General features: G+C 48.5%; 1 protein-coding gene across 1 annotated transcript; it reads right to left on the reverse strand.

Annotated features, from left to right (window-relative positions):
* Positions 1 to 5378: 5378 nt before the first annotated feature.
* Positions 5379 to 6297, reverse strand: LOC120670606. The gene has a single exon (XM_039950751.1). It carries the CDS (start codon positions 6235 to 6237, stop codon positions 5713 to 5715), a length of 525 nt encoding a protein of 174 aa, XP_039806685.1. The 5' UTR covers positions 6238 to 6297; the 3' UTR covers positions 5379 to 5712.
* Positions 6298 to 24553: the final 18256 nt, after the last annotated feature.

The following is a 24553-nucleotide window of genomic DNA, read 5'->3' on the forward strand; positions in this document are numbered from 1 at the left end:
AACGCACAGCCTTTCCGTCCTCAAGATTCTTGGCTACATATGTTTGCCTGAATTCTCTCTGGGTTGTGAGTAGTTCGCGGTAGTTGTTGGCTTGTCTCCAACCATGCTGATGACATGGGCTTTCGACTGATTTCTAGGATATCTTTAATAATATTTACCCTTGACTTATGTCATGTGGGGCATCGCGTACAGGCGCAGGCCGCGCGGCCAGGAGCAACAACGCAGGCCACAAGTGGCTAGGCGTGATCTGCGGCAGGAGGCATGCAGCCGCATGCATTAGTTCCTAGATTGAAGGAGTTAGTTTCCAATTTGTTAGCAGCCCATGGGGCCTTCATATATCGTGTAATCAGCACTCTTTTGGATTAAGCAATGAACACCTATCTCCTATCTCTCTCTCTACTCTTAATCTCATCCCCTTCACCATTGAGCAGTTAGGCAAAAACCCTAGCGCTCCTACCCGCCGTGACTACGAGCTACGTAGTCGAGGTCCCGCTGTCTTGGGCGCTGAGGTCCTTGACAATCTGGTATCAGCTTCTAGGCGTTCCTCGTTGACCACACCACCACCAAACCCTACCGCGCCGCCGCCAAACCCCACCGCGCCGCCGCCGCCTTCCATGGCCGAACCTACCATGTCGGAGCTTGCTGCCATGATCAAGCAGCTCACCACGAACATGGAGTCGCTGCAGTCCAAGGTCGATGGGCTCCAACAGGAGCGCACCGACGCGTCGTCCTCAGGGCCCCGCGCGCTGGCCACCGGCGAGCACCACAACGACCGTCCACCCCGGTTCCAGAAGATGGACTTCCCCAAGTTCGACGGCAAGTCCGATCCTCTCGCGTTCATCAACAGATGCGAGTCTTTCTTCCATCAACAACGGATCGCCGATGAGGAGAAAGTGTGGATGGCGTCATACAATCTGGAGGGCGGTGCCCAGCTATGGTACATGCAAGTCCAGCGCGACGAGGGTATGCCGCCGTGGCGCCGCTTCACCGAGCTGCTCAACCTCCGCTTCGGTCGGCCCCTGCGATCTAATCTGCTGGGCGAACTGATGGCATGCAAGCGCAAGGCGTCCGTCGTCGACTTCCAAGAGCGATTCGAGGCGCTCCTTCCCCGGGTAGGCTACCTTTCGGAGACACAGAAGGTGCAGATCTTCACCACGGACTCCAGCCACCCCTTAGCCTCGACGTGGAGATCCATAACCCGCAGTCCCTCGCCGTCACCATGAGCCTCGCCCGCAAGCTGGAGATGCGCGACCAGTGCGTGCTCGCCGCCACGCCGTCGGCTCGTCCTCAGCAGAAGGGCATCCTGCCGGCGCCCGCACCATGCCCCGCGCTCCCCACGCCGGCACCACTAGCCGCACCCCAGCAAGCACCGATTCTGGTGGAAGGGCGCCAAGTCAAGTGCCTGTCGCAGGCGGAGATGGAGGAACGCCGTCGCCTGGGCCTCGTTTCAATTGTAACGAGAAGTTTGGCTGGGGCCACAACCGAGTGTGCCAACGCATCTTCCTCCTCGACCTGGAGCCAGACGACGACGACGAAGACGACGACGACGACACGGCCTCCGACACCACAGATGCCACGCCGGCCGACCCCCAGATTTCGCTCCACGCAATCGCTGGCATGCGCACGAGCGAGACGATGCAGATGCATCTCACGCTTGGTGGTGTCTCCCTTCTCGCCCTGATCGACTCCGGCTCCACCCACAACTTCATCGCCGAGGAGGCGGCCGCCCGCGTCACGCTGCCATCCCCCACCCTCGACAAGATGCGTGTGACGGTGGCCAACGGCGAGCGCGTTCCGTGCCATGGTGTGTACCGCGCCGTGCCCTTCCACATCGACCAGGAAGCATTCTCGGCGGACTTCCTCGCCTTACCGCTCGCGGGCTACGACATCGTCCTGGGCACGCAATGGCTTGCAACGCTTGGGCCGCTCCTGTGGGACTTCCGCACCCTCTCCATGACGTTCTGGCAGGGTGACCACCAGGTGTGCTGGCGCGGCATTGCGGGTCCGCCTGGACCAGCTCTGAAGTCTTGCAGCGGCCGCGACTTCCTCGACGCCATTATCGCCGAGTTCGCCAGCATCTTCGCCGAGCCCTCCGCCATGACACCACCCCGCGCCCGCGACCACAGCATCACCCTGCTGCCCGGTTCCGCCCCGGTGGCCGTTCGCCCGTATCGCTACCCGGCCGCGCACAAGGACGAACTGGAGCGTCAGTGCGTCGCCATGCTCGCCCAGGGCATCATCCGCCGGAGCTGTTCCGCATTCTCCTCGCCGGTCCTGCTGGTCCACAAGCCCGATGGGTCCTGGCGCTTCTGCGTTGACTACCGCGTTCTGAACGCCGTCAAGGATGCGTTCCCGATCCCGGTGGTGGACGAACTCCTCGACGAGCTCCGTCGCGCTCGTTTCTTCACCAAGCTCGACTTGCGTTCCGGCTACCACCAGGTGCGGATGCGCGTGGAGGACATCTCCAAGACCGCCTTCCGCACCCACGACGGCCTCTACGAGTTCCTGGTGATGTCGTTCGGCCTCTGCAATGCGCCGGCGACGTTCCAGGCACTCATGAACGACGTTCTTCGGCCGTACCTGCACCGCTTCATCCTCGTCTTCTTCGACAACATCCTCATCTACAGCGAGACATGGGCAGATCATCTCCGACATGTGCGCACCATCTTCACCGTCCTGCACTAGCACCGGCTCTTCGTCAAGCGATCCAAATGCGCATTCGGCGTCGAGTCGATCTCCTACCTCGGCCACACCATCTCAGCTGCAGGAGTGGCCATGATCCCGCCAAGGTGCAGGCGGTGGCCGAGTGGCCGCAGCCATGCTCGGCGCGCGCGGTCCGGGGATTCCTTGGTCTTGCGGGGTACTACCGCAAGTTTGTCAGGGAGTTTGGCGTGGTCGCCGCGCCCCTAACGGCCCTCCTTCGGAAGGACGGCTTCTCCTGGTCACCGGAGGCGGCAGCAGCCTTCACCGCCCTCAAGACGGCGATCACCACGGCTCCAGTACTCGCCTTGCCGGACTTCACGCAGCCATTCATCGTCGAGTACGACACCTCTACGTACGGCTTCGGGGCCGTTCTCCTCCAGGACTAGCATCCGGTAGCGTTCTTTAGCCGACCGGCCGCGGCCCGTCACCATTCCCTAGCAGCATATGAATGGGAACTGATCAGTCTGGTGCTCGCTATTTGCCATTGGAGACCGTACCTCTGGGGGCGCCAATTTGTGGTAAGGACTGATCACTTCAGTCTCAAATTCCTTCTCGACCAGCGCTTGGCAACTATTCCGCAGCACCATTGGGTCGGCAAGTTACTGGGGTTCGACTTCACCGTGGAGTACAAGGCCGGCAGTACGAACACGGTGGTGGACGCCCTCTCCCGCCGCGACACGGAAGAGACGGCGGTCATGGCCATCTCTGGTCCTCGCTTCGACTTCATCGATCGACTACGGCATGCTACGTCAGCCGATCCGGCGCTCGTCGCGCTACGCGAGGAGATCACGGCGGGCGCTCGGGAGTCGCCTTGGTCGCTCTCCGATGGCCTCGTCACTTTCAACGGCTGCCTCTACATCCCGCCGATGTCCCCACTACTCCAGGAGATCCTCGCCGCCGTGCACGACGACGGGCATGAGGGCGTTCAGCGCACGCTGCATCGTCTACGCCGCGACTTCCACGCGGCCAACCTTTGCAAGACGGTGCAAGAGTACGTGCGCGCCTGCGCTACTTGCCAGCGGTACAAGTCCGTGCACCCCGCCGGTCTGCTCCTTCCGCTACCGGTGCCCGCGGCCGTGTGGACTGACGTCGGCATCGACTTCGTGGAGGCGCTCCCTCGCGTGGGCGGGAAGTCCGTCGTCCTCACCGTGGTGGATCGCTTCAGCAAGTACTGCCACTTCATGGCGTTGGCGCACCCGTACACGGCGGAGTCGGTGGGCCAGGTGTTCTTCGCCGAGATTGTGCATCTCCATGGCGTTCCGTAGTCCATGGTCTCTGACCGCGACCCCGTCTTCACCTCGGCGTTTTGGCAGGAGCTCATGCGCCTCACCGGGACGAAGCTGCACATGATGTCGGCGTTTCATCCACAATCGGATGGCCAAACAGAGGCTGCTAACAAGATCATTGTTATGTACCTGCGTTGCCTCACAGGAGATCGTCCGCGGCAGTGGCTCCGGTGGCTTCCCTGGGCCAAGTACATCTACAACACCGCCTACCAGACGGCGACCCAGGAGACTCCGTTCAAGATCGTGTATGGCCGCGACCCTCCCACTATTCGCTCTTACGAGCCGGGCGACACGAGGGTAGCGGCCATGGCGAAGAGCATGGCGGAGCGGGACGAGCTGCTCGCCAACGTCCGCTATCGTCTGCAGCAGGCGCAGGCGGTCTACAAGTCCTACTACGACAGACGCCATCATGACGTTCGGCATGCCGTCGGCGATTGGGTGTGGCTTCGTCTTCGCCAGCACGCCGCGTCTTCTCTCAACTTGCCAACCAAGGGCAAGCTCAAGCCGTGCTTCTACGGCCCGTACCGCATCTCCGAGGTCATCAACGACGTCGCCTACCGCCTTGAGCTCCCGGCGCGTTCGCGGCTCCATGATGTGTTCCACGTGGGCCTCCTGAAGCAGTTCATCGGCACGTCTCCGACTACACCGCCGGCCCTTCCTCCGATCCACTACGGCGCGGCGGTCCCGGAACCGGAACGCGTGACTCGCTCACGCCTAGCGCGCGGCGTTCGCCAGCTCCTCGTCCATTGGAAGGGCAAAGCTGCATCATCGGCTACGTGGGAGGATCTTGACAGCTTCGTCGAGCGCTACCCCGCTTTTCAGCTCGAGGACGAGCTGCTCGTGAGGGGGGGGGGGGTGAGGTGTCATGTGGGGCATCGCGTACAGGCGCAGGCTGCACAGCTAGGAGCAACAACCGCGGGCCACAAGTGGCTAGGCGTGATCTGCGGCAGGAGGCATGCAACCGCATGCATTAGTTCCTAGATTGAAGGAGTTAGTTTCCAATTTGTTAGCAGCCCACGGGGCCTTCATATATCGTGTAATCAGCACTCTTTTGGATTAAGCAATGGACACCTATCTCCTACCTCTCTCTCTACTCTTAATCTCATCCCCTTCACCATTGAGCAGTTAGGCAAAAACCCTAGCGCTCCTACCCGCCGAGACTACGAGCTACGTAGTCGAGGTCCCGCTGTCTTGGGCGCTGAGGTCCTTGACAACTATGTACTACTGCCCACTTTTCCAAATCATGTTTTGACTTTGCAAGTAGATGTCATTTTCAGAATTCCACAAGACTTCCTCACTATTTGAAATTTTGACTATATGCTTCTGTAACTGTTTCCACTCTACCCCCGTTGCAAATACACACCTTTGAATATTTTTTCTAGGAATGAATTTTCCCTATGTCAACATGGCCTAATTCATAGATTTTTGGCTCTAAAAGAACTCATTTCAACAAAGAAGAAGTTTTTGGTTCAGTTCATGGCCATAGTTTACCAGAAACATCAACGTTAACCTGTTTCTCCACACTGAACACCGCTGGAAACTCGAAGATGGGAAGAACCGAAGAACCAGTTTTTGCGCCTTCACGTTGCAGCACTGCAGAGATGAATGCAGTTCTCGCACATAACGTGTTCTTAATGTCACAACAACTTAATTTGCTGCCACCATAATTTATACAAGCAGTGCTAAACATACTACTATACACTGAATATATACTTGCATATATCTACAAGACGACCTCGAATTGCACCACCGACGACGCCGTCTTGCCGCCGATGAATCGCTCCGACTGCGTCTTCCGCAGCGCTCTCGCGCCGGGCTCCACTGGGGACGACGACCCCATCTCAGGGCTGCTGGAGCTCTGCTCCTCCGGGATGGACGTCAGGGCGCCGGACCACGGCGACCCGGCTCCGTCGTTCCCCGTCCGGTAGGCCGCGCCCCGCGCCGCGCCGGGGGCCGGCAGCCGCAGCCGCAGCACCTTGGAGAACAGCCTCCGGAGCAGCGCGGGCAGGCGCCCCCGCCTCCTGCGCCGGCCGGGGCCGGCCCCCTGCAGCTGGGCGTCGGCCGGCGGCGGTGCTGCGGACGGGAGGTGCGGCATGGAGAGCGACCGGCCGCAGGCGAGCACGGCGGCGTCGAGCTGGCGCGTGAAGGCGGCGAGCTCGTAGGAGTCGTAGAGCGTGCTGCCGCAGTCCCAAACCAGGAGCGAGGTGCCGCTGCTGGAGTCCGCCGCCTCGTGATCGGCCATCGCCATCTTTGATATATATTGCTCCCGTTTTTTTGCCTCGATCCAAGGAGCAACAAAGAAACAGATGAGAGAGAGAGAGAGGGGATAGGATCGGAAGAGATGGGTGCAGTGCAGTGGCAGGCCAGGGGCCCAGGGCAGGAAAAGCGGAGGAGCTTTACAAGTGGGTGGAGGTGACAAGCAACGCGAAGGTGGTGGAGCTTGTGATCGATGGAGATATATGCATGATCAAAGCAAGCGGAGGTCACGGCTCACGCGACTTCCATTCTGATTCATCACTCGGCCACTTGCAAATAAAGGCGACGGAGGGAAACGAGAATAGCTGATTGTGAGCAGGAGATGCAGCGTGATAGGCTGTTTATCGATGTGGAACGGACTACTGCTACAGGTAACGAACTTTCTCCGGTCAGCAACAGACAGTTTTTAGTCAATATGAAGAAATAAAATAAGCAACTGTGTCAAGGTTTGTGACATCAACATAACTACTATGTGTGCAAACTATACATCAACTTTAATTTAGCTTGTGGTAGGCGTATGTCTCTCCTCACTTGTCTGTAATAATGCGTTGGGTAGTTTACTTGATATGAACTGTGTACTTCATCACTCTGTTTGCTTTACAAGAGTGGCACTGCAAAAGCGATTGAAGCAGAGACACTCGTGAGCACAAGACAAAAACTTGGATCAACGATCGTTCAAGTAGACACGCGACAGATTATTCCACTCCACTGATATTCCACTCCACTGACATCGACAATAAAAATTAAACTAGCAGAGAGTCCATGATCGAAGTTGTTACACTTTAAAACTTGATTATTACGGTTCCGCGTCATGAAGCCTTCCAGTTGTCAGATATTCCCTAGTTACATGTAGAGGCATTTTGCTTTGTTATGCTGGCTTGCTTGGTAATCAGGGGGATTGTAATATCTGTGTCTATGCTTATTAATGAGCGTCGTAGTGTGCTGATTTTTCCAGAGATCAACATCTGAAAGCGATCGGGTGCTCTAGTCTAAGAGGGGGAGGGGGTGAATTAGGCACTATTAAAACCTTAACCTATGGCTCCAACTAGTTTGCACAAAACTTAAACTAGATCAAGCTATCTAGATGTGCAACTACGATTCACCTTAGTGTGAAACCCTCATCCCAAAAGAGTTTTGCAAACTATAGCCAATCTTGACAAGATACTACACTAAGAAAGTAAAGGCACACAAGTTGCAATATGAAATGCAGAAGCTTTAAGGGAGGGATGAGAGAAAGCAAACTCTCGACATGAGGATTTATCCCGTGGTTCGGATTGCCACAAAGACGCCCCTATGTCCACGTTGTTGAAGCACTCACGAAGAGTATCGCTTCCCGGCAATCAAGGCTCCTCCGTGAACACAATCACGGTCACCTTGATCCCGATCTTCACTAAGGGAGATTGCCCACGAAGGAGGAGTCTCCGTCCCCCGCACAATGTCGTCGACGCCGCTCCACACCAAGTCGGAGGGTCGTTGACTTGCCGGCGAGCCACCAAAGCTCCAAGGATGGCCGGCGCACCAAGATACAAGGATGGTTCACTCTAGAACCACAGCACAAGGATATAAACCTTGCTTGATCACTCACTCAAGAGCTAACCTTGCACTAACACTCACAAAGCTTGTGCTAAGGACTAAGGATTTGATCTTTATGCTCTTGGATGGCTTGGAGATGTTCTTGGGTGTGTGTGTGGGATATTCAGCAACTCCAGCAATCTTCAAATGGCCGGGGGAGCTCATAAATATAGGCCTCCAAGTCGAACTAGCCGTTTGTAGCCGTTAGCAGCTTTCTGCGTAGGCATCGAAACATCCGGTACATAGTGCATCGGTTCTTCCGGTCATTCTGCGCTCTGAACTAGCCGTTGGCTTCTCTGACACGGCCGCAGCACCTTCAGGGACCATCGGTTGATCCGATGCTTAGGCGTCGGTTCTTCCGGTGACACTTGATCCGCAGATAGCTGTTGCTTTTGCTGACGTCATTGCACCGACGCCTTGCTCCGACGCACCACCGGTTCAACCGGTGCTGAAAGCTTGGCTGCTGCACGCTTGACAACGTCTCTCGAACATAGTACGTTGAATGCACCGACGCTTCTCTTTACACCGTCGGTTCAACTGGTGCTTCATTCTTTCTTCAATTGATCTCCAGAGGCGCACAGACTTGTGCCAATGCCAGGGCGTCGGATCTTCCGACAACCATCGGATGCACCGATGCTATAGGCATCGGTTCTTCCGGTGCTACTGATTTCAGAAGAACTCGTCCAATTCAGCGTTTCTTTGAGTTCTTTCTTCGTGTTTTGCTTTGCATAGCCTTTTTACTTCATCCCTGGGATCTAGAAATATTCACTTAACAAAACCATTAGTCCCATTGATTGCGTTGTCATACGATCACCAAAATTACTCGAAATGGCATAAATGGTGCCATGTTCATTACAATCTCCCCCTTTTTGGTGATTGATGACAACATAATCAAAGCAACCATAAAATTTGCATGAATTGACAAATTGAACCACTTACACTTATTTGGATGCTTACCATCATCCAATGACGGTTTGGCCTCCCCCTAAAACTATGATCCCCTTTTGTTCCTCCCCCTATTTGCTACTCCTCTCTCATGTGTTGACTTGATCCACTCGGCATGTCTCCCCCTTTGAAATATTTTTTCTTTTTGGGACATCTCTTCCTCTTTGTTGGGAACATGCCTTGCTTTGATCCACATTTCTCCCTCTTTGGAATCAAATCACCTAAAATGTCTTGTACCTAAAGGGTCTTGCAAAACAATATAGCTCAAGAGAAGATTAGTAGCCTAGAGAGTTTGTTTCATGACTCATGATCCAATTGTATGATATTAATGAAGATACCAATTGAAAATTTATTATGGTGGATCACAAAATCACGAAACTAGCATGATATGAGCTAAGCTTTCCACAAGTGTGTACACAACATGATAATGTGAAAATCAAGTGCACAACTAGATATTATGACTAGAAAGCTTAGATCATATCATGCACAGAGGTAGCTAAAAAAAAGAAATTGACAATTATACCAATTGAATGTGTTTAGAACCTTGCATACCTCCGGGGGTCTCTTTGTTTACTTTGCATGTACCAATTGAAAGTGACTTGCAACCAATTGAAAGTCTTCAAAGGAAGAGCACTTGGTACACCAAGGTTAAGCAAATGTATGAGCACATAGCCTATGAACTTAGATATGAGCATTTAAGTTCAATAGAGCATGGCTCAATATGCATGAAGCACAATTTATCTAATCACTCTTATAGAGTTGTTTGTTCACATTGTGCGTGAATAACATTATCTTATAGTGTTAACTCCACGTGAGACTACAAAAGATAAACTTGCAAATATGTTAGTCTCAAAATCACAACCTATAGGATGAACTCCCCCTAAAAGTGTGCATTTAGTGTTTGAATCACCAAGCAAATGTACGCACATAGATTTTGGCACAATTGGGAAGTTTATCCTATAGCTTGTGTTCATGGTATACATATGAAATACATACCTTATGAGATCCATGTATCATGAAGGGTAACCTTGTGTAGCTTTCTACACACTTTTCAAACCATGTAAGTTGCTCATGGGTTAGAATCATGACATAAGCAACCCACCATATATAACACTAGGAGATGCAAAGCATGCAAACAACCTAGCAAGAGCAATGGAGCTACATGATGCTTGAATTGAAATCTAGCTACCATTACCTTATGGGGGACTTGGGCAATAAATGTCCAAGTTGTGAGCGTAGCTTGTTTTGGCTTAAACCTTCACTTCAACTTGAAAGCTAAGCCTCCAAATCCCCCTGAAGCCGTTCTTGGCTTTAAGTCTCCTTTGGAACCCACACCATTTGAAGACCCCTTCAAGTTGGTGATGATGTCCTTGGGCACCCAAACGGAGTGGTTCCAACTCCTTTCCTTCTTCCCAACCTTATGAGCAATCACCTTGCCATTGGTCTTCTTTTTGATCATATAGGAGGTGCTATTGCTTTTATTCCTCTGGTTGGGCTTGGTGTAGATGAGAGAACTCTTGATTGTGAGTTTCTTCTTGTTCTTCTCATCCGGAAGCTTCTTCCTTGGTTGAGGACACTTGTTGGACTTGTGGCCTTCTTTGTGGCACTTTGAGCAAGTCACGGTGGACCCCTTCTCAAGCTTCTTCACCATGTCTTCACGGTTATCTTGAGATGGTTGGATATTGCTCTCTATGCTTTTGCCCTTCAATCTATACAAGTCCTTCATGAGCCTTTCTACTTCTTGCTTGAGCTCATCATTCTCCTTGGCAATGAGATGATCACATGATTCTACAACAACATTCTCATTACATTTCTCATTGCAAGGGTTACAGCAAGATTCATCAATTAAGTCAATGCAAGAAGTTGAAGCATCTACCCTAGAGATTGGAATTGCACAAGTGATAATTTATTTCATTTCCAAAGAGTCATTAGTATCATTAATGCTCTCAAATTTTAATTTGAGCTCTTCATGCTCCTTGCTAAGCAATTTGAATTTGCACATCAAATCTTCAAAATTTGTAGCAAGAGAAGCATTTAGATCTTTGAGAGCATTAAAGTTTTTAATTTCTTTTGATTGCTTCTTAATGACTTTTTGGTGCTCATGAATAAGGTCAAGAAGTTCATCAATTAAAGGAGAGTCGGAGTAATCATCACTTACATCGCTATCCATACCTTTGGCCATAAAACAATTGTTGCATGATGATCCCATGCGAGTGGTGAATTTTTTATTTGATTCATCACTTGAACTTGATTCTTCATCACCGCTAACCCATTCACCAAATATGGCAAATGATTCATGCTTGGGTTTCTTCTCCTTCTTTTGCTTGTTCTTCTTGAACTTCTTCTCAACCTTCATAAGTTGATGGTGAGGCCCATCTTTGAGGAAGACCATATACCCCATTGAGTTGATTTTCTTCAAGCATTTGTTCATCTTCTTTACTTGTTTGTAGAGGTTGGGGTGCATTGGTTCTTTATCATCACTTAAGGAGCTTCTTGCATCCTCTTCTTCCTCATCACTTGAGCTACATTTGATGGCCATCTTCTTCAACTTCTTGAGTTGTTTGCATGCAAGAGCGCTATGCGTTAGTGAAGAAGAAGACGCTTTTGCCTTGATGTCATTGCGTAGCTCATGGGCGATCACCTTGTTGAGGACTTGATTTGGTATCATTGTGGTGAGATTTTTTCATATAGAATTGTTGTCACCAAATCATGGTCCGACCTTCGGAGTGAGTGAAGGATCTTGCGAATGAGTTCCAAATCTTCAATTTGCTTCACACCTAAGGAATTAATCTCATTTACAAGAGTGTTCAAACGTGAGTACATAGATTCGGCATTCTCATCATCAAGTTGCTTAAAGCTATTAAGCTTATCAATGAGAACATGATATCTTTCGTTGGCTACATCCTCCGTGCCCTCATGATTCTCAATGATAGTCTTCCATAGCGTTTTAGTATTTTCACAAGAATAAACCCGGTTGAACACATTATCACTAAGAGAAGACAAAATTATGCATTTTGCGGTAACATCATATTGCTTCTTTTGTTGACCATTATTTTTTATGCCCTCACTCACAACTCTCCAAATGTTTAGTCCCGTCGCTTGGAGATGGGCTTGCATCAAAACCTTCCAACATTGGAAGCCCGTGCCGTCGAATCGTGTAGCGGGTCTAAAAGGATCCATCCTTTCCCCCTAAGAGCTAACTCACTAGGCGGTGAAGCCTACCGATCTAATGAGCCGGTAAACACAAATTTACCAATGGAATTGGTTTTCTTTGTGAGAGAAGTGAGTCCCGGCTCTGATACCAATTGAAAGTGATCGGGTGCTCTAGTCTAAGAGGGGGAGGGGGTGAATTAGGCACTATTAAAACCTTAACCTATGGCTCCAACTAGTTTGCACAAAACTTAAACTAGATCAAGCTATCTAGATGTGCAACTACGGTTCACCTTAGTGTGAAACCCTCATCCCAAAAGAGTTTTATAACCTATAGCCAATCTTAGCAAGATACTACACTAAGAAAGTAAAGGCACACAAGTTGCAATATGAAATGCAGAAATTTAAAGGGAGGGATGAGAGAAAGCGAACTCTCGACACGAGGATTTATCTCGTGTTTCGGATTGCCACAAAGGCGCCCCCTACGTCCACATTGTTGAAGCACTCACGAAGAGTACCGCTTCCCGGCAATCAAGTCTCTTCTATGAACACAATCACGGTCACCTTGATCCCGATCTTCACTAAGGGAGATTGCCTATGAAGGAGGGGTCTCCGTCCCCCGCACACTATCATCGACGCCGCTCCACACCAAGCCGGAGGGTCGTTGACTTGCCGGCGAGCCACCAAAGCTCCAAGGATGGCCGGCGCACCAAGATACAAGGATGGTTCACTCTAGAACCACAGCACAATGATCTAAACCTTGCTTGATCACTCACTCAAGAGCTAACCTTGCACTAACACTCACAAAGCTTGTGCTAAGGACTAAGGATTTGATCTTTATGCTCTTGGATGGCTTGGAGATGTTCTTGGGTGTGTGTGGGATGTTCATCAACTCCTGCAATCTTCAAATGGCCGGGGGAGCTCATATATATAGGACTCCAAGTCGAACTAGCCATTTGTAGCCGTTAGCAGCTTTCTGCGTAGGCATTGGAACATCCGGTGCATAGTGCATCGGTTCTTCCGGTCACTCTGCGCTCTGAACTAGCCGTTGGCTTCTCTGACACGGCCGCAGCACCTCAGGGACCATCGGTTGATCCGATGCTTAGGCGTCGGTTCTTCCGGTGACACTTGATCCGCAGATAGCCGTTGCTTTTGCTGACTTCATTGCACTGACGCCTTGCTCCGACGCACCACCGGTTCAACCAGTGCAGAAAGCTTGGCTGCTGCATGCTTGACAACGTCTCTGGAACATAGTACGTTGAATGCACCGACACTTCTCTTTACACCGTCGGTTCAACCGGTGCTTCATTCTTTCTTCACTTGATCTCCAGAGGCACACAGACTTGTGCCAATGCCAGGGCGTCGGATCTTGTGACAACCATCGGATGCACCGATGCTATAGGCATCGGTTCTTCCGGTGCTACTGATTTCAGTAGAACTCGTCTAATTCATCGTTCCTTTGAGTTCTTTCTTCGTGTTTTGCTTTGCATGGCCTTTTTACTTCATCCCTGGGATCTAGAAATGTTCACGAAATAAAATCATTAGTCCCATTGATTGTGTTGTCATACGATCACTAAAATCACTCGAAATGGCATAAATGGTGCCATGTTCGTTACAACATTGTATCAGCATCCGATCAATTTCTGCTGCCTTTCCTTTGCCAGTAGTTACATATACCCTTGTTAGTTTGTAACTATTTGTTGAATTCACTTTCACTCTATCCTGTCGTAAGATTTTTAGTTCATCAGAAAATAAAATTAATGTGTAACTGCCCTCTTACCTGTCTTGTCAGCATTGCAACACTCCATTTAATTTGTATATGGCATCTTATCTATTTTTACGTTACTTTCGGTATTTTACCGGCAAGCCTACCTAGGCATACCCTAAGGTAGTAGATTGTTCGTAGGGGATCGCCGAGATCAGAATCACGATGGTGCAAGCAACACAAGAGTTTAGACAGATTCGGGCTGCGAGTTATGTAATACCCCTGTTTGGTTGTTTGTATTGCTTTAGGGTTCACTACTAAAAAAAGAGGCATTCGTCCACCTCTGGTTAGTACCGGTTGCTTTAAACCTAGTACTAATACCAATTTAGTACCGGTTCTATAGCACAGTGTCCCCCGAGGTCATTTAATACCGGTTTTTAACACCACCAGATACTAAATGCCATTATTTAGTACTGGTTGGTGTATAACCCGATACTAAATAGCTCCCGGGCCCCCTAGCCATTTAGTACTGGGCCATAACACCACCCGATACTAAATGATGACATTTAGTACCGGGTAGTGTTATGGCCTGGTACTAAATGGTTAGTTCCGGTTAATTCAAAAGGATGGCATCTTCAATGCACTTACATGTGTTGTGTGGGTGAAACGGTAGAGAAGGCTACACACGAGGCCATAGGTCACGAGTTCGAACCCCGGCACACGCATATTTATCTGGTTGTATTTTTCTAAGTGATAGTACATTTTAGTACCGGACACTGTGATCGGTACAAAATGGGCCATTCATTTAGTACCGGCCAACCGGTATCGGCTGCCTCAGCCGGTACTAACAGCGGCAAAGGCCCGGTACAAATCTCACTTTTTCCAGTAGTGGTTGTAGAATGCGTTGGAGAGATCCCTACCCTACATCCTATTTGGTGGTTTGGATTACTTAAGGGTTGGAAAATGCATTAGAGAGATCCCTGTCCTCCCTTATATATCCTGCTGGGATAGGTTTACATGAAGCCCTAGACCGGTATGAGGTCTAGAGTCCCTCCCGAGTATTACTCGGGTGGTTTTTATCTGTACCGACTAGATGTAGATCTACATGAGTAGTTACATGACGTATGTGTATAGAATATGCCCCATCCCATATCTCGTACAGGTAAAGATGGCAACGGGTAGAAAAAACCCGCAAATCCGCGGATACCGAACCCGTTGGGCGCGGATTCGGGTTTGGGTTTATACCCGCGGGCACGGGCGCGGGTACAACTTCAAACCCAATGGGTATTTACTAACGGGTTTCAAAATTTGATATCCGAACCCGCAATCCCGCAAATCCGCTGACATGTGGGCCCAAACTAGATCCATATATAAAACAGCTTCTAGGGTTTTCCTCATTCCGCGTCCACCACCCAAACCCAGCCGCCACCCACGCAACCAGCTCCGTCCAGCTCCTTCACGCCGCCGCCGCCGTTTCCACTCCTCCGCGCCACGGACGCCAGCCGGGCTCGCCGCACCACCCTTCTCTGTGCCGCCGCCGAACCCGTGCCGCCCCTGCTCCTCTGTGCTGCCACCGGACCACCGCCATCGAGTCGAATCCACCCTGCTCCTCCGCGCCGCCGCCGAACCAGCATCGCCCTGCTTCTCCGCGAGTTCCGCTCGGGTGCTCCGCGCTCGGCCCCCAGGCCCCAGGACATCGCTCCCTGCCTCCCCCTCCGGACTCCGACCGCCGGCCCGCCACTCTCCCTCCGGCCAGATCCCCTCCGGCTCGGCGTTCCCCTGCTGCCGTCGCGCCCTCCACCTTCCACCTTCCTCGCCGCCGTCAGCTGTCCCCGGCCGCCGCCGCCCTCCGCCTTCCCCGCCGCCGTCCCCGGCCGCCGCCGCCCTCCGCCTTCCCCGCCGCCGTCCCCGGTCGCCGCCGCCCGCCGCCCTCCGCTGTCCACGCCGCCGTCACGGCCGCCGCCGCCCGCCGCCCTCCCCGGCCGCCACCGTCGCGGCCGCCCCAGATCCAGCGGCCGGCCTGGCGCCCTGGCGGGTACGGGCATGCCCGCGGGCATGCGTTACCCACGGGTAGCGGGCGCGGGCGTAGGGTGGTGCCCGTTGCGGGTGACGGGCGCGGGTGCGGGCACGGTTTTTGCTCCGCGGGTTCGGGTTTACAGAGTTACTATCCGCGCGGATAGTATCCGTTGCCATCTATACGTACAGGACCGCACCATGTCAGATGTCCTGTGGCCCTGAGTCTGACAAGCCCCCGAGCCCTTCGTAGCCGAGTAGTTACAGATCTTCGAGTACTCATCAAGCTGTTGTCGAGTAGTTTCCGAACTTCACATCGAGTGTGCCTTCCAAGTACTTCATGAGTTGCACCGAGGCTGCATGGTACTCTTTGCTCGAGTAGTCTTGAAATCTTCAAGAATAATCTTCATATATGGGGGGAGACGAAGCGACGAATAGTCCCACTCCATATGGAGTAGCCCCCGAGCCTTAGGTTGAATCGAAGAATTAGGCTGAGAGTCCATCTTGAATCTTGAATTTAGTCTATCTATTTGTCAAATATTTTTAAATAATAAATCTCTGATGACACGTTCCAGTAGCCCCCGAGCCTTGTATCCATTCCTAGATTTGAAAAAAGGATCTAAAAATATCATGGCATACTCGGACTTGTGCATGATTTGATAAACGATTCCAATTCAATCGTATTAATGTTCAAAATTTGTATATTTATTTTGCGCCTCTAGTGTTAAACTGAACTGAAGTGTGCAGGGTTATCCAATTGAGATGTGTATTAGTGTTTGTTTAGGTAAAAAAGAAATATTCAATTAATTTTAGTTGCCTTCATATGACACTTTCAAATTTGAAATGACAGAAGACCATTATTGTCTTTATTAATTATTATTAAAAAGAAATACAACTTCATTTCTCCATAGCTTTGTGATTTGAATAGAATAATTATTATTAATTTATGATTTGCATACCCTACTTTGGCTTCTTGGATTGTATGTGTAGTGTGTTGCATAAGCTGTTTAATGATATAGATAGGGGAGGATATGCAAATATGTGGGTTTTTGCTTTGTTGCTTTTCCTATTACAATTGTGTATCTGTAGGATGTGAAATTAGAAAATTGCTTATGTGCATCTTATACACTGATTACATATATATGTTTTTGTTTCCTAACAAGGGTTCATTTTATCAAGATGCCACCTGTACTCCAGAGTTGATGTGTTCAGTCACCTCTCCCAGTTCAACAATTTGTAGAATTCTTGATCCACTTTTTATTTTCCATTTCTAGGTTATTCATACTTTTGGCAGCAATTTGTAGAATTCTTGATCCACTTTTTATTTTCCATTTCTAGGTTATTCATACTTTTGGCCAATGATGACTTGTTGGACTTCGTCATGTTTAAGAAAGACAAAAAAAAGATATATCAGAAACTCAACTAACCCTTTAAATTCATATTAAGTGATGTGTCAGTCATCTAAACTAACCCATGCATTCAGTTTGGTGCCTCTGCACATCCGTTTTAAGTATGTTATGTCCATTTGGGATGTTGTTCTGTCCCTTTCAGTTTGTTGCCTTTGAAATTATATTCTTTGCCAAATTTCCATAGCTATGCTATTTAAAGTTATTTTGCAACGCTCCTTCCATAGCCTTAATGCAAAATCCTGCATTTGCCTTTTGACCCAAACTTTCTGATATTTCGCTGTTGGCTTACATGTGATGTGTTTCATGCTAATTCTAAATTTGTTATCTCCATGATCTTTGTGACATCCCGGAAAATTTACCAAATAAATCACTTTCTAAATTATTTTCAAAAGTATTTTCATCGCTGAGCTCAGTTAACCCTAAACCCTAATCTGAATTTTTTTCCGCCGTCCCAACACCCGAGTTCATTCAACGTTCTGTCATTTCTTTTCCGCCGACCGTTCCCTCCCTCTTTTTCCTCGCCGCCGTCGCGCCGCTCGGCCGCCTGTCGGCCACGCGCGACCGCTCGCCGCGGTCGGCGCCGACGCACCTCTCCCTTTCTCTCTTTCTCCCTCTCTCCTTTTCTTTTTCTTTTTCTTTTTCCTTTTTCCCATTTTCTTTTCTTTTCTCCATTTTTCTTTTTCCTTCCCCTCCTCCTTTCCTTCCCTCTGTCCCTTCCCGCGCACCGCGGCCTGCTCGCCGCCCCTACCCCGCCCAGGTCGGCCACGCCCGCTCGCCGCCCCTACACGTGCGCCCCGCCCCGGCCGACCCCATGCGCGGCCCGCGCACACGCACGCGCGCGAACACTGCTGCTGCCGCCCGCTGCCCACTCCACGTGAGTCGCGGCTGCGCGCGCTCTGCTGCTCGCCGCGCTCGGCACGCCACGCCGTGCGCGCCGCGACACGCCGCACGCCCCGCCTCACTGAGCCGCTCTGCTGCTCGCCGCCTCGACGCACGCGTGCGCACGCGCACGCGCACCGCGTGGCAGTGCCGCTCGCCGGCCGCCACTGCCCCCGGCCCCGCCCACGTGCGTTCGCCGCGCCGCCCGTCGCCTAGCGACAGCCCCGCCACGCGCACGCCGCCGCTGCCGCCTCCCTGTGCTCACTGCTGCCGCTCGCGTCCCATCACCCCATTAAAGGCTCGCCGCGCCGCTCGCCGGCCGCCACCACCTGCCCACGCCGCTCCACCGCCTTCCCGCGGCTATAAAGGGACCCCTGCCTCGCCTCCGCTCCTCCACGAACCTGCCCAGCCCTGCGCGCCCCCTCCTCGGCCTTGCAGCACCGCCGCCGCAACCACCTCTGCCAATCGCCGCCCGCCGTCGTGGATCGACCTCCTCGCTGCGCCCCGGCCCAAATCAAGGTGGGGAACAGGTTCCCCGAGGCCCTCTCTCCCTTTCCCCCTCCCCATGGACGCCGCCGAGCCCCAGGGCCGCCGCTCAGGCGCCGCCGGCAACGCGCCGCCCCCCTCCCCTGTTTTCCAGCGTGGGGAAAGGAAAGGGAAGGGCTTTTTGCCCCAAAACCCCCCACCTTCCCTTTATTTACTAAAGAACCCCTCCCTTTATAACCCTTTTCCAAAAAGACCCTTCCTGTTTTCCCTTTTTGCAAATAAACCCTTCCACCATATATAATTAATTTTAAATAAACCCCTACACCTTTTCAGTATGTCCCGGATATTTCTAGAAATTATGATCAAGCCCTTCCATATTCAGAGATAATTACAATTAGGCCCCTGGACTCTGATTTAACCCCTAAACTTTTATATAACCTATCATTTCATGCGCCAAATGACCTCAGATCGACCTAAAACTTTACCACGCCTCTCATAACATAGTTTTGTCTATGCCATTAGGAAACCGCCCAAAAATATTACTTCTATCCCCATATCTTAATTGTTTCTGATTCGAGCTCAACGATAAAACTTTTATTTCTTTTTCTTGATTGTGTGCTTGTTTGTATACGACGTAGATCACGGTGTGAACGAAGGAGAGCCCACCGACGAACAGTTCTGCGAGCAAGCGAACAAGGACCAGTTCCGTGACCCCGAACCCGAAGGACAGTACCTCGAGCAGGACTTCCCGGAAGGCTTCGAAGACGGCAAGTTCAATCCCATCCTTTGATGCATGTTTTTTTCCTAGTTTTTATAAACACAACCTATTGGCCTGTTTTATAAAACTGCATATGTTTTGCCTGCTGAAAACATGGATGGATAGCCACCCCTTGATTTGTTATAATCATTCCTTGACCACCTATGTTAATGTCTGAATGCGTTTGGATGTTAATCGCTATTAGAACGCTTAGGACCTTAAACTCAATACATTTTGTTTTATAAAGGAAAATGTGTGAGTGTGTGGGAAGGGAGAAATGTGGAATTTCGAAAGATGAGTTTAGATGGGATGGATAGCATTTCTGTGTGATTTGCCGATTGGTGTGCTCGTGCCTGTGTGGCAGAGAAAGGAAGGGAGATATCCATCTTGTCACCCCTAAGGACCGAGTTGGTGTGTCATCTCACCTAACTCCACTATCGTGCAAACCACTCGACCGTTTAATGGGCAACGGCTTAGCATAAACCCCACTAGTTAATCTGATAGCCATCAGGAGAGCTGAGAGCTACGGGTGATCAAGGAGAAGGGATTAGCTCTGTGTGACTTATGCCCTGGTTAAAACCTCTGTGATAGGTCGATGACCCCTTGGTGGATCCCGTGATGGCTAGTCAGGTCCAGCTAAGGTGGGCAATGGCTATGTTGGGATCTGCACCGACACTAAGGTGATCGAGCTGCGGTACCCCACTTTTGGGTAAAGTTGCACACCTATGTAGAGTTAAAACCTATTCGAATAGCCGTGCCCACGGTACTGGGCGAGTTACGATGTGGTCACATAACTAGTGTTTATTTGGGATGGGTTGGCGTGAGTTGTTTTGGAAATGTGTCCGGCAGATGTGCCGTGTGCTACGGCGGATGAGGAGTCCGGTAGCAGCCTAAAATTTGGGTCCTGTGTGGGCCAACATTATGTGTTATTTGGTACAAAGAAAACTTGCTTTGAAAATCCTTTCTTTCAAATGAACCCTGCATAAAATCTAGCTTTCCGCAAAATGAACCTTAACCTTATCCTTGAATTACCCTGTGCATTATATTCTGTTTATACCCCCTCCGTGGGTGTGGTTGGACTTGCTGAGTACATTTGTACTCACCCCATTCTTAATTTTTACAGAGGAAGATCCAGACTTCGTTCCTGATGACGCTGAGTAGGGGTACCGTCCTGCACCCAGCCTTGCCTGTGGATTAGGGTCACTCGCAGGAGGTTCCGCATGGCGCAAGACTCTGATGACCCTCTCTTTGTAGTGAATGTAGTTGTGTGGGTTTTAGTTGTAATCCTCACGATAGTGGCGCTTCACTGCCCATTACCGCGTAGAGTTGTACGGTGATGAACCATCTGACGTAATAAATGTGTCATCAGCCTCCTGGGACTGATGTTGGTATCACATTTAAGTCTTCTCTTATGAGGGGACACTTCAATCTTTTATGTGCATTATGATTAGGGATGCAAATAGATGCTTCTAAGGGCATCTACAGCTCCTTTTTAGTTCACAGATTTGTACTAGTTTTCCAAAGTGGGAGCTAATGTTGAGAAACTAGTACAAATTTTTGAACTAATGAGAGGCAATGGTACCCTAAGGGGCACCCATTCACACCTCTAATTATTATGAAATAATAGCATGTGTTCTAACAATAAGTGGTCACTCATAATTTATTTGGATATATAATTGTCCCTTTGTCTAGCTAGTACCACTTATGCAAAATATTTGTTGACTATTTAGTCACATTATATGGAAGGATCTCAACTTGATGTCTGAATGTGTGTGTGCGCGCGTGTGCGATATAGAGAGATTGAAGTTATCTATTCACATACTGCGTCCGTTTTGTGTTATACTAGGTACCATTTTTATATTGTTTCTATTAAGTTCCGTTTGTAGACCCTTAACTAGATGTTCTACTAGATTCCTGTGATTTGCGATTTGTTTCATTTATGGTTGATTAAGACAATATTTGTCTTAGTTTTCTAAATCATATTATTACTATGTTGTGTAGAAAGTAAAAAAAGATTATTTGTCTGGCATTGTTTGTGGCTTTCAAAGAGCTAGGGAAATATTATGTAGTTAGTTAATATAAGACTGTCTAACCTATGTAAGTTATATTATTACTATATTATGTACCAAGTAAAAAAATAAACTCTTTGATTTCTATTTAATTTATGTATAGTGCTATATGTTTATTGTTCTTTTAATTGATGTTATCGATTGTGTCCTAGGACTCTATCTCAATGGTGATGGTCCGGCCAGTGAGGGTCTTTTGATGAAGATCCGCATTGTGCATTTAGCAGGTTCTATGGTAAACCTGCAAAATCAGTGTAGTAACTTTAAAGGTAAAGTTTGTGTATTTTTTATATTACTCCTGCAGATTATATGTCACTGAATTGTACGGTCCAGTAAAGTTATATAATAGTATATGAGCTTGTACTGTTTATGAAGATTAAGTAGTTAAATGTAATTTCCATGTCATCTCATCATATTTGTGTTTGTTTTTACCTAACATGTCCTTTGTGCTTCCAGATCTATTAACCATTGGTTTCAATCTCAATTCTTTTCTTCTTAGCCTACTTGAAAGATCATTCATGTAAATATATACATATTATTAGGACCAATTGAAAACTTAATAATGATGTATATAAATATTACACATTTTGGAATTATGTAATTTCAGCTAAAGTTTTTTTAAACATAACTAATAGGAGTTGAGCTTTATATTTGCTAGGTAATTTGTCTTGGCTATATTTTTTCCAGCATCTATTATTTTTTGTAGATAGGCTTTTTCTTTCTTTTAATACATATATCATGTGTCTATATTGGATAATTCGCTAGAAGTTTAGCAGTTGCCACTCGTAAACCTCACTTGTAGTTGTAGCATCTATGAAAGTAACACCGGTAGCACATTTTGTAATTTTAATTCTTTTTCTTATTTTTTGATAGCAAACTATAACAAACTAATAGTGTTTATACATTTATAACATTGCAACTTCTAGAATGTGCTTGTCCTATTAGGTTCTACAGTTATGCCATGTTGTTGACTCTGTCAATTTTTGTATAATTTGTAAAAGTGGATGCATGATGCAAAATCCTGAAAGAACTGTGAACTATCTTCAAAGTTAGAAAGCTCCTATTATCTCTTGTTACAGTTGCACCATATACTTGTCGGTGGTGATGTTTCATAAAGAGCAATGTTGTTGCATCAGGATCCGATTCATAAATGAGGCATAGATTTGTGAAACTCTTTTACTTGTAGGGTGTGTTTAGTTGGTGAAAAAGTTTGGATTTTGGTACTGTAGCATATTTCGTTGTTACTTAACAAATAATGTCCAATTATAGACTAATTAAGCTTGAAAGATTCAGCTCATGCTAATCAGTTAGACTGAGTAATTAGTTATTTTTTCAACTGCATTTAATGCTCCATGTATATATTCGAAGATTCGATGTGATGGGTACTGTGCAAATTTTTTGAAAACTAAACATGGCCGTAGTTATGTTCTTGTCTTGTTCGGCTCAGATATCTAGATCTTGTTCTGCTTACCTGTGTTTTGCTTATATTAAAATGGCATGTCAGAAAAGTCAGATGCACTAGTTTCTTTTTTAATTCTTACCTCCCTTAAGCCTGAATGCCTTGCATGAGTCGACCCTATGTGAATGTGAAGGAATTCTTGAAACTGGACACACTAAGTCGGGTAATTTTACATCATGTATACTTGGATATTCTTTTTGCTTGCTGTCGATTTCTGTTGTGAAAAAGCAGCAACAACAGATGAGACCCTACATTACATAGAAAGTTAGATGTACTCCCTCCGTCCCAAAAAAAACATGTCATCCTAGGAATTCTAGGACAACTTAACAACAAGGTAAAATGATCATATTTGCCCCTGTATATTATCCATATTTGGCACTAATTGATTCTTGCATGTGCATGCACTTTCTAAATAGAGTAGGATGACTTGTTTTTTGGGACAAATTTTGAATCCTAGGGTGACTTATTTTTTGGGACGGAGGGAGTACGTAATTTGAGTTGCATCACTCATAGTCCTTGTCATTTGAGTCTTCTTTAATAGAACTTGCAGCGATTTGACCAATGTGATTCTTGTAATAAAATTTGACTTGTAAATTTTTGTGTGTCCAAAAGTTTTGAATGTGTCTTTTTTGTTTCATTGTTATTTTGGAGGTTTAGTCTTGTATCATTTAGCTTCAAAAAAAAACCTCAAACAAACATGTAGCTACTGGACTGAATTTCAGAAAAGTCCATCTCATCCACATTGATGATACAAACTGCTATATATTTTCATTTGTTTCTCCATCCTTCTTATCGAAGCCCTCATCAATTTGTTCTCAGCACATCCGAGGACCAATGGTGGTCACTCTTGGATGATGAGTGATTGACAATTTATATGTATTTGATGTATCTTTTGACTCATGATGTGTAGGTGTAGAATGCAGTATGATGGTCGACGGCGAGAGGTGAAGGTCATGCGAAAGATTCATACTGAAGGACTGTGGGGAAGGATGAACTCCTGCGTAGGCATGTATTGTAATTAATTAAGTATGAGTATTTTAATTTTTTTTAGTGAAGAAATTGGAGGATAAGAAGGAGGTCCGCAGCGGAGCACTGGTCGGAGGCTCGGAGCACTGAAGGGTCGAGCGCTCGCTCGGCCGCAGACGAGGCGTGCGCCACAGCGCCAGCATCTCCGCCACGCGAGCCGGTGCGGGGCAGGCGGCTCACGGGGCGCAGCCTGGGAGGAGTACGGCCCACTAGGCGACGGGGCTTGCAGCCCATCGCGAGCCCAACAGGCCAGCAGCACACTGCCAGCCCACGCGAGGCACAGGGACCACGAGCTGCGTCAAGGTTCACCAAATCGGTGGGAACCGGACCGGTTTAACCGGTACCGGTCAAACCGGTCCGGTCCGGTTCCGGTTTGAACCGGTACCAAACCGGTCCAAATTCAAATTTCAAATTTAAATTAAAAAAAAAAAAATTCTCAAAAAATACTTCAAGGTGCGACGAATCTAATGGTCTCAAATTTTCTCAAAAATTTGTTCATTTAGTATAGTTTGCGGGGATTTGAAGTTAAATAAAAAAAAAACGTGCATACAAAAGTATACAAATACAATGTAAAAATAGTACAAAAAATGATTGTAGGGTTCATTTAGACTAAAACATGTTATACATACATTCATTTAATATACTTTGCGGGCATTTGAATTTAAACCAAAAAAGAAAAAAAAATGAATTTGGCCGGTTACCAGTCAAACCGACCGGTTACCAATCAAACCAACCGATAAACCGATCAAACCGGCCGGTACAAACCGGTTGTACTGCGAAATTTGAATTCAAATTTGAATTCCATCGGTACCGACCGGTTTCCTGCCAAACCGGACCGGTA

Source organism: Panicum virgatum, chromosome 4N (genome assembly GCF_016808335.1).
Source record: "Panicum virgatum strain AP13 chromosome 4N, P.virgatum_v5, whole genome shotgun sequence".
Taxonomy (NCBI): domain Eukaryota; kingdom Viridiplantae; phylum Streptophyta; class Magnoliopsida; order Poales; family Poaceae; genus Panicum; species Panicum virgatum.

Excerpts from the sequence above, each read along its gene's own strand:
- LOC120670606 (XM_039950751.1), bottom strand. The coding sequence starts at position 6,237 with ATGGCGATGGCCGATCACGAGGCGGCGGACTCCAGCAGCGGCACCTCG.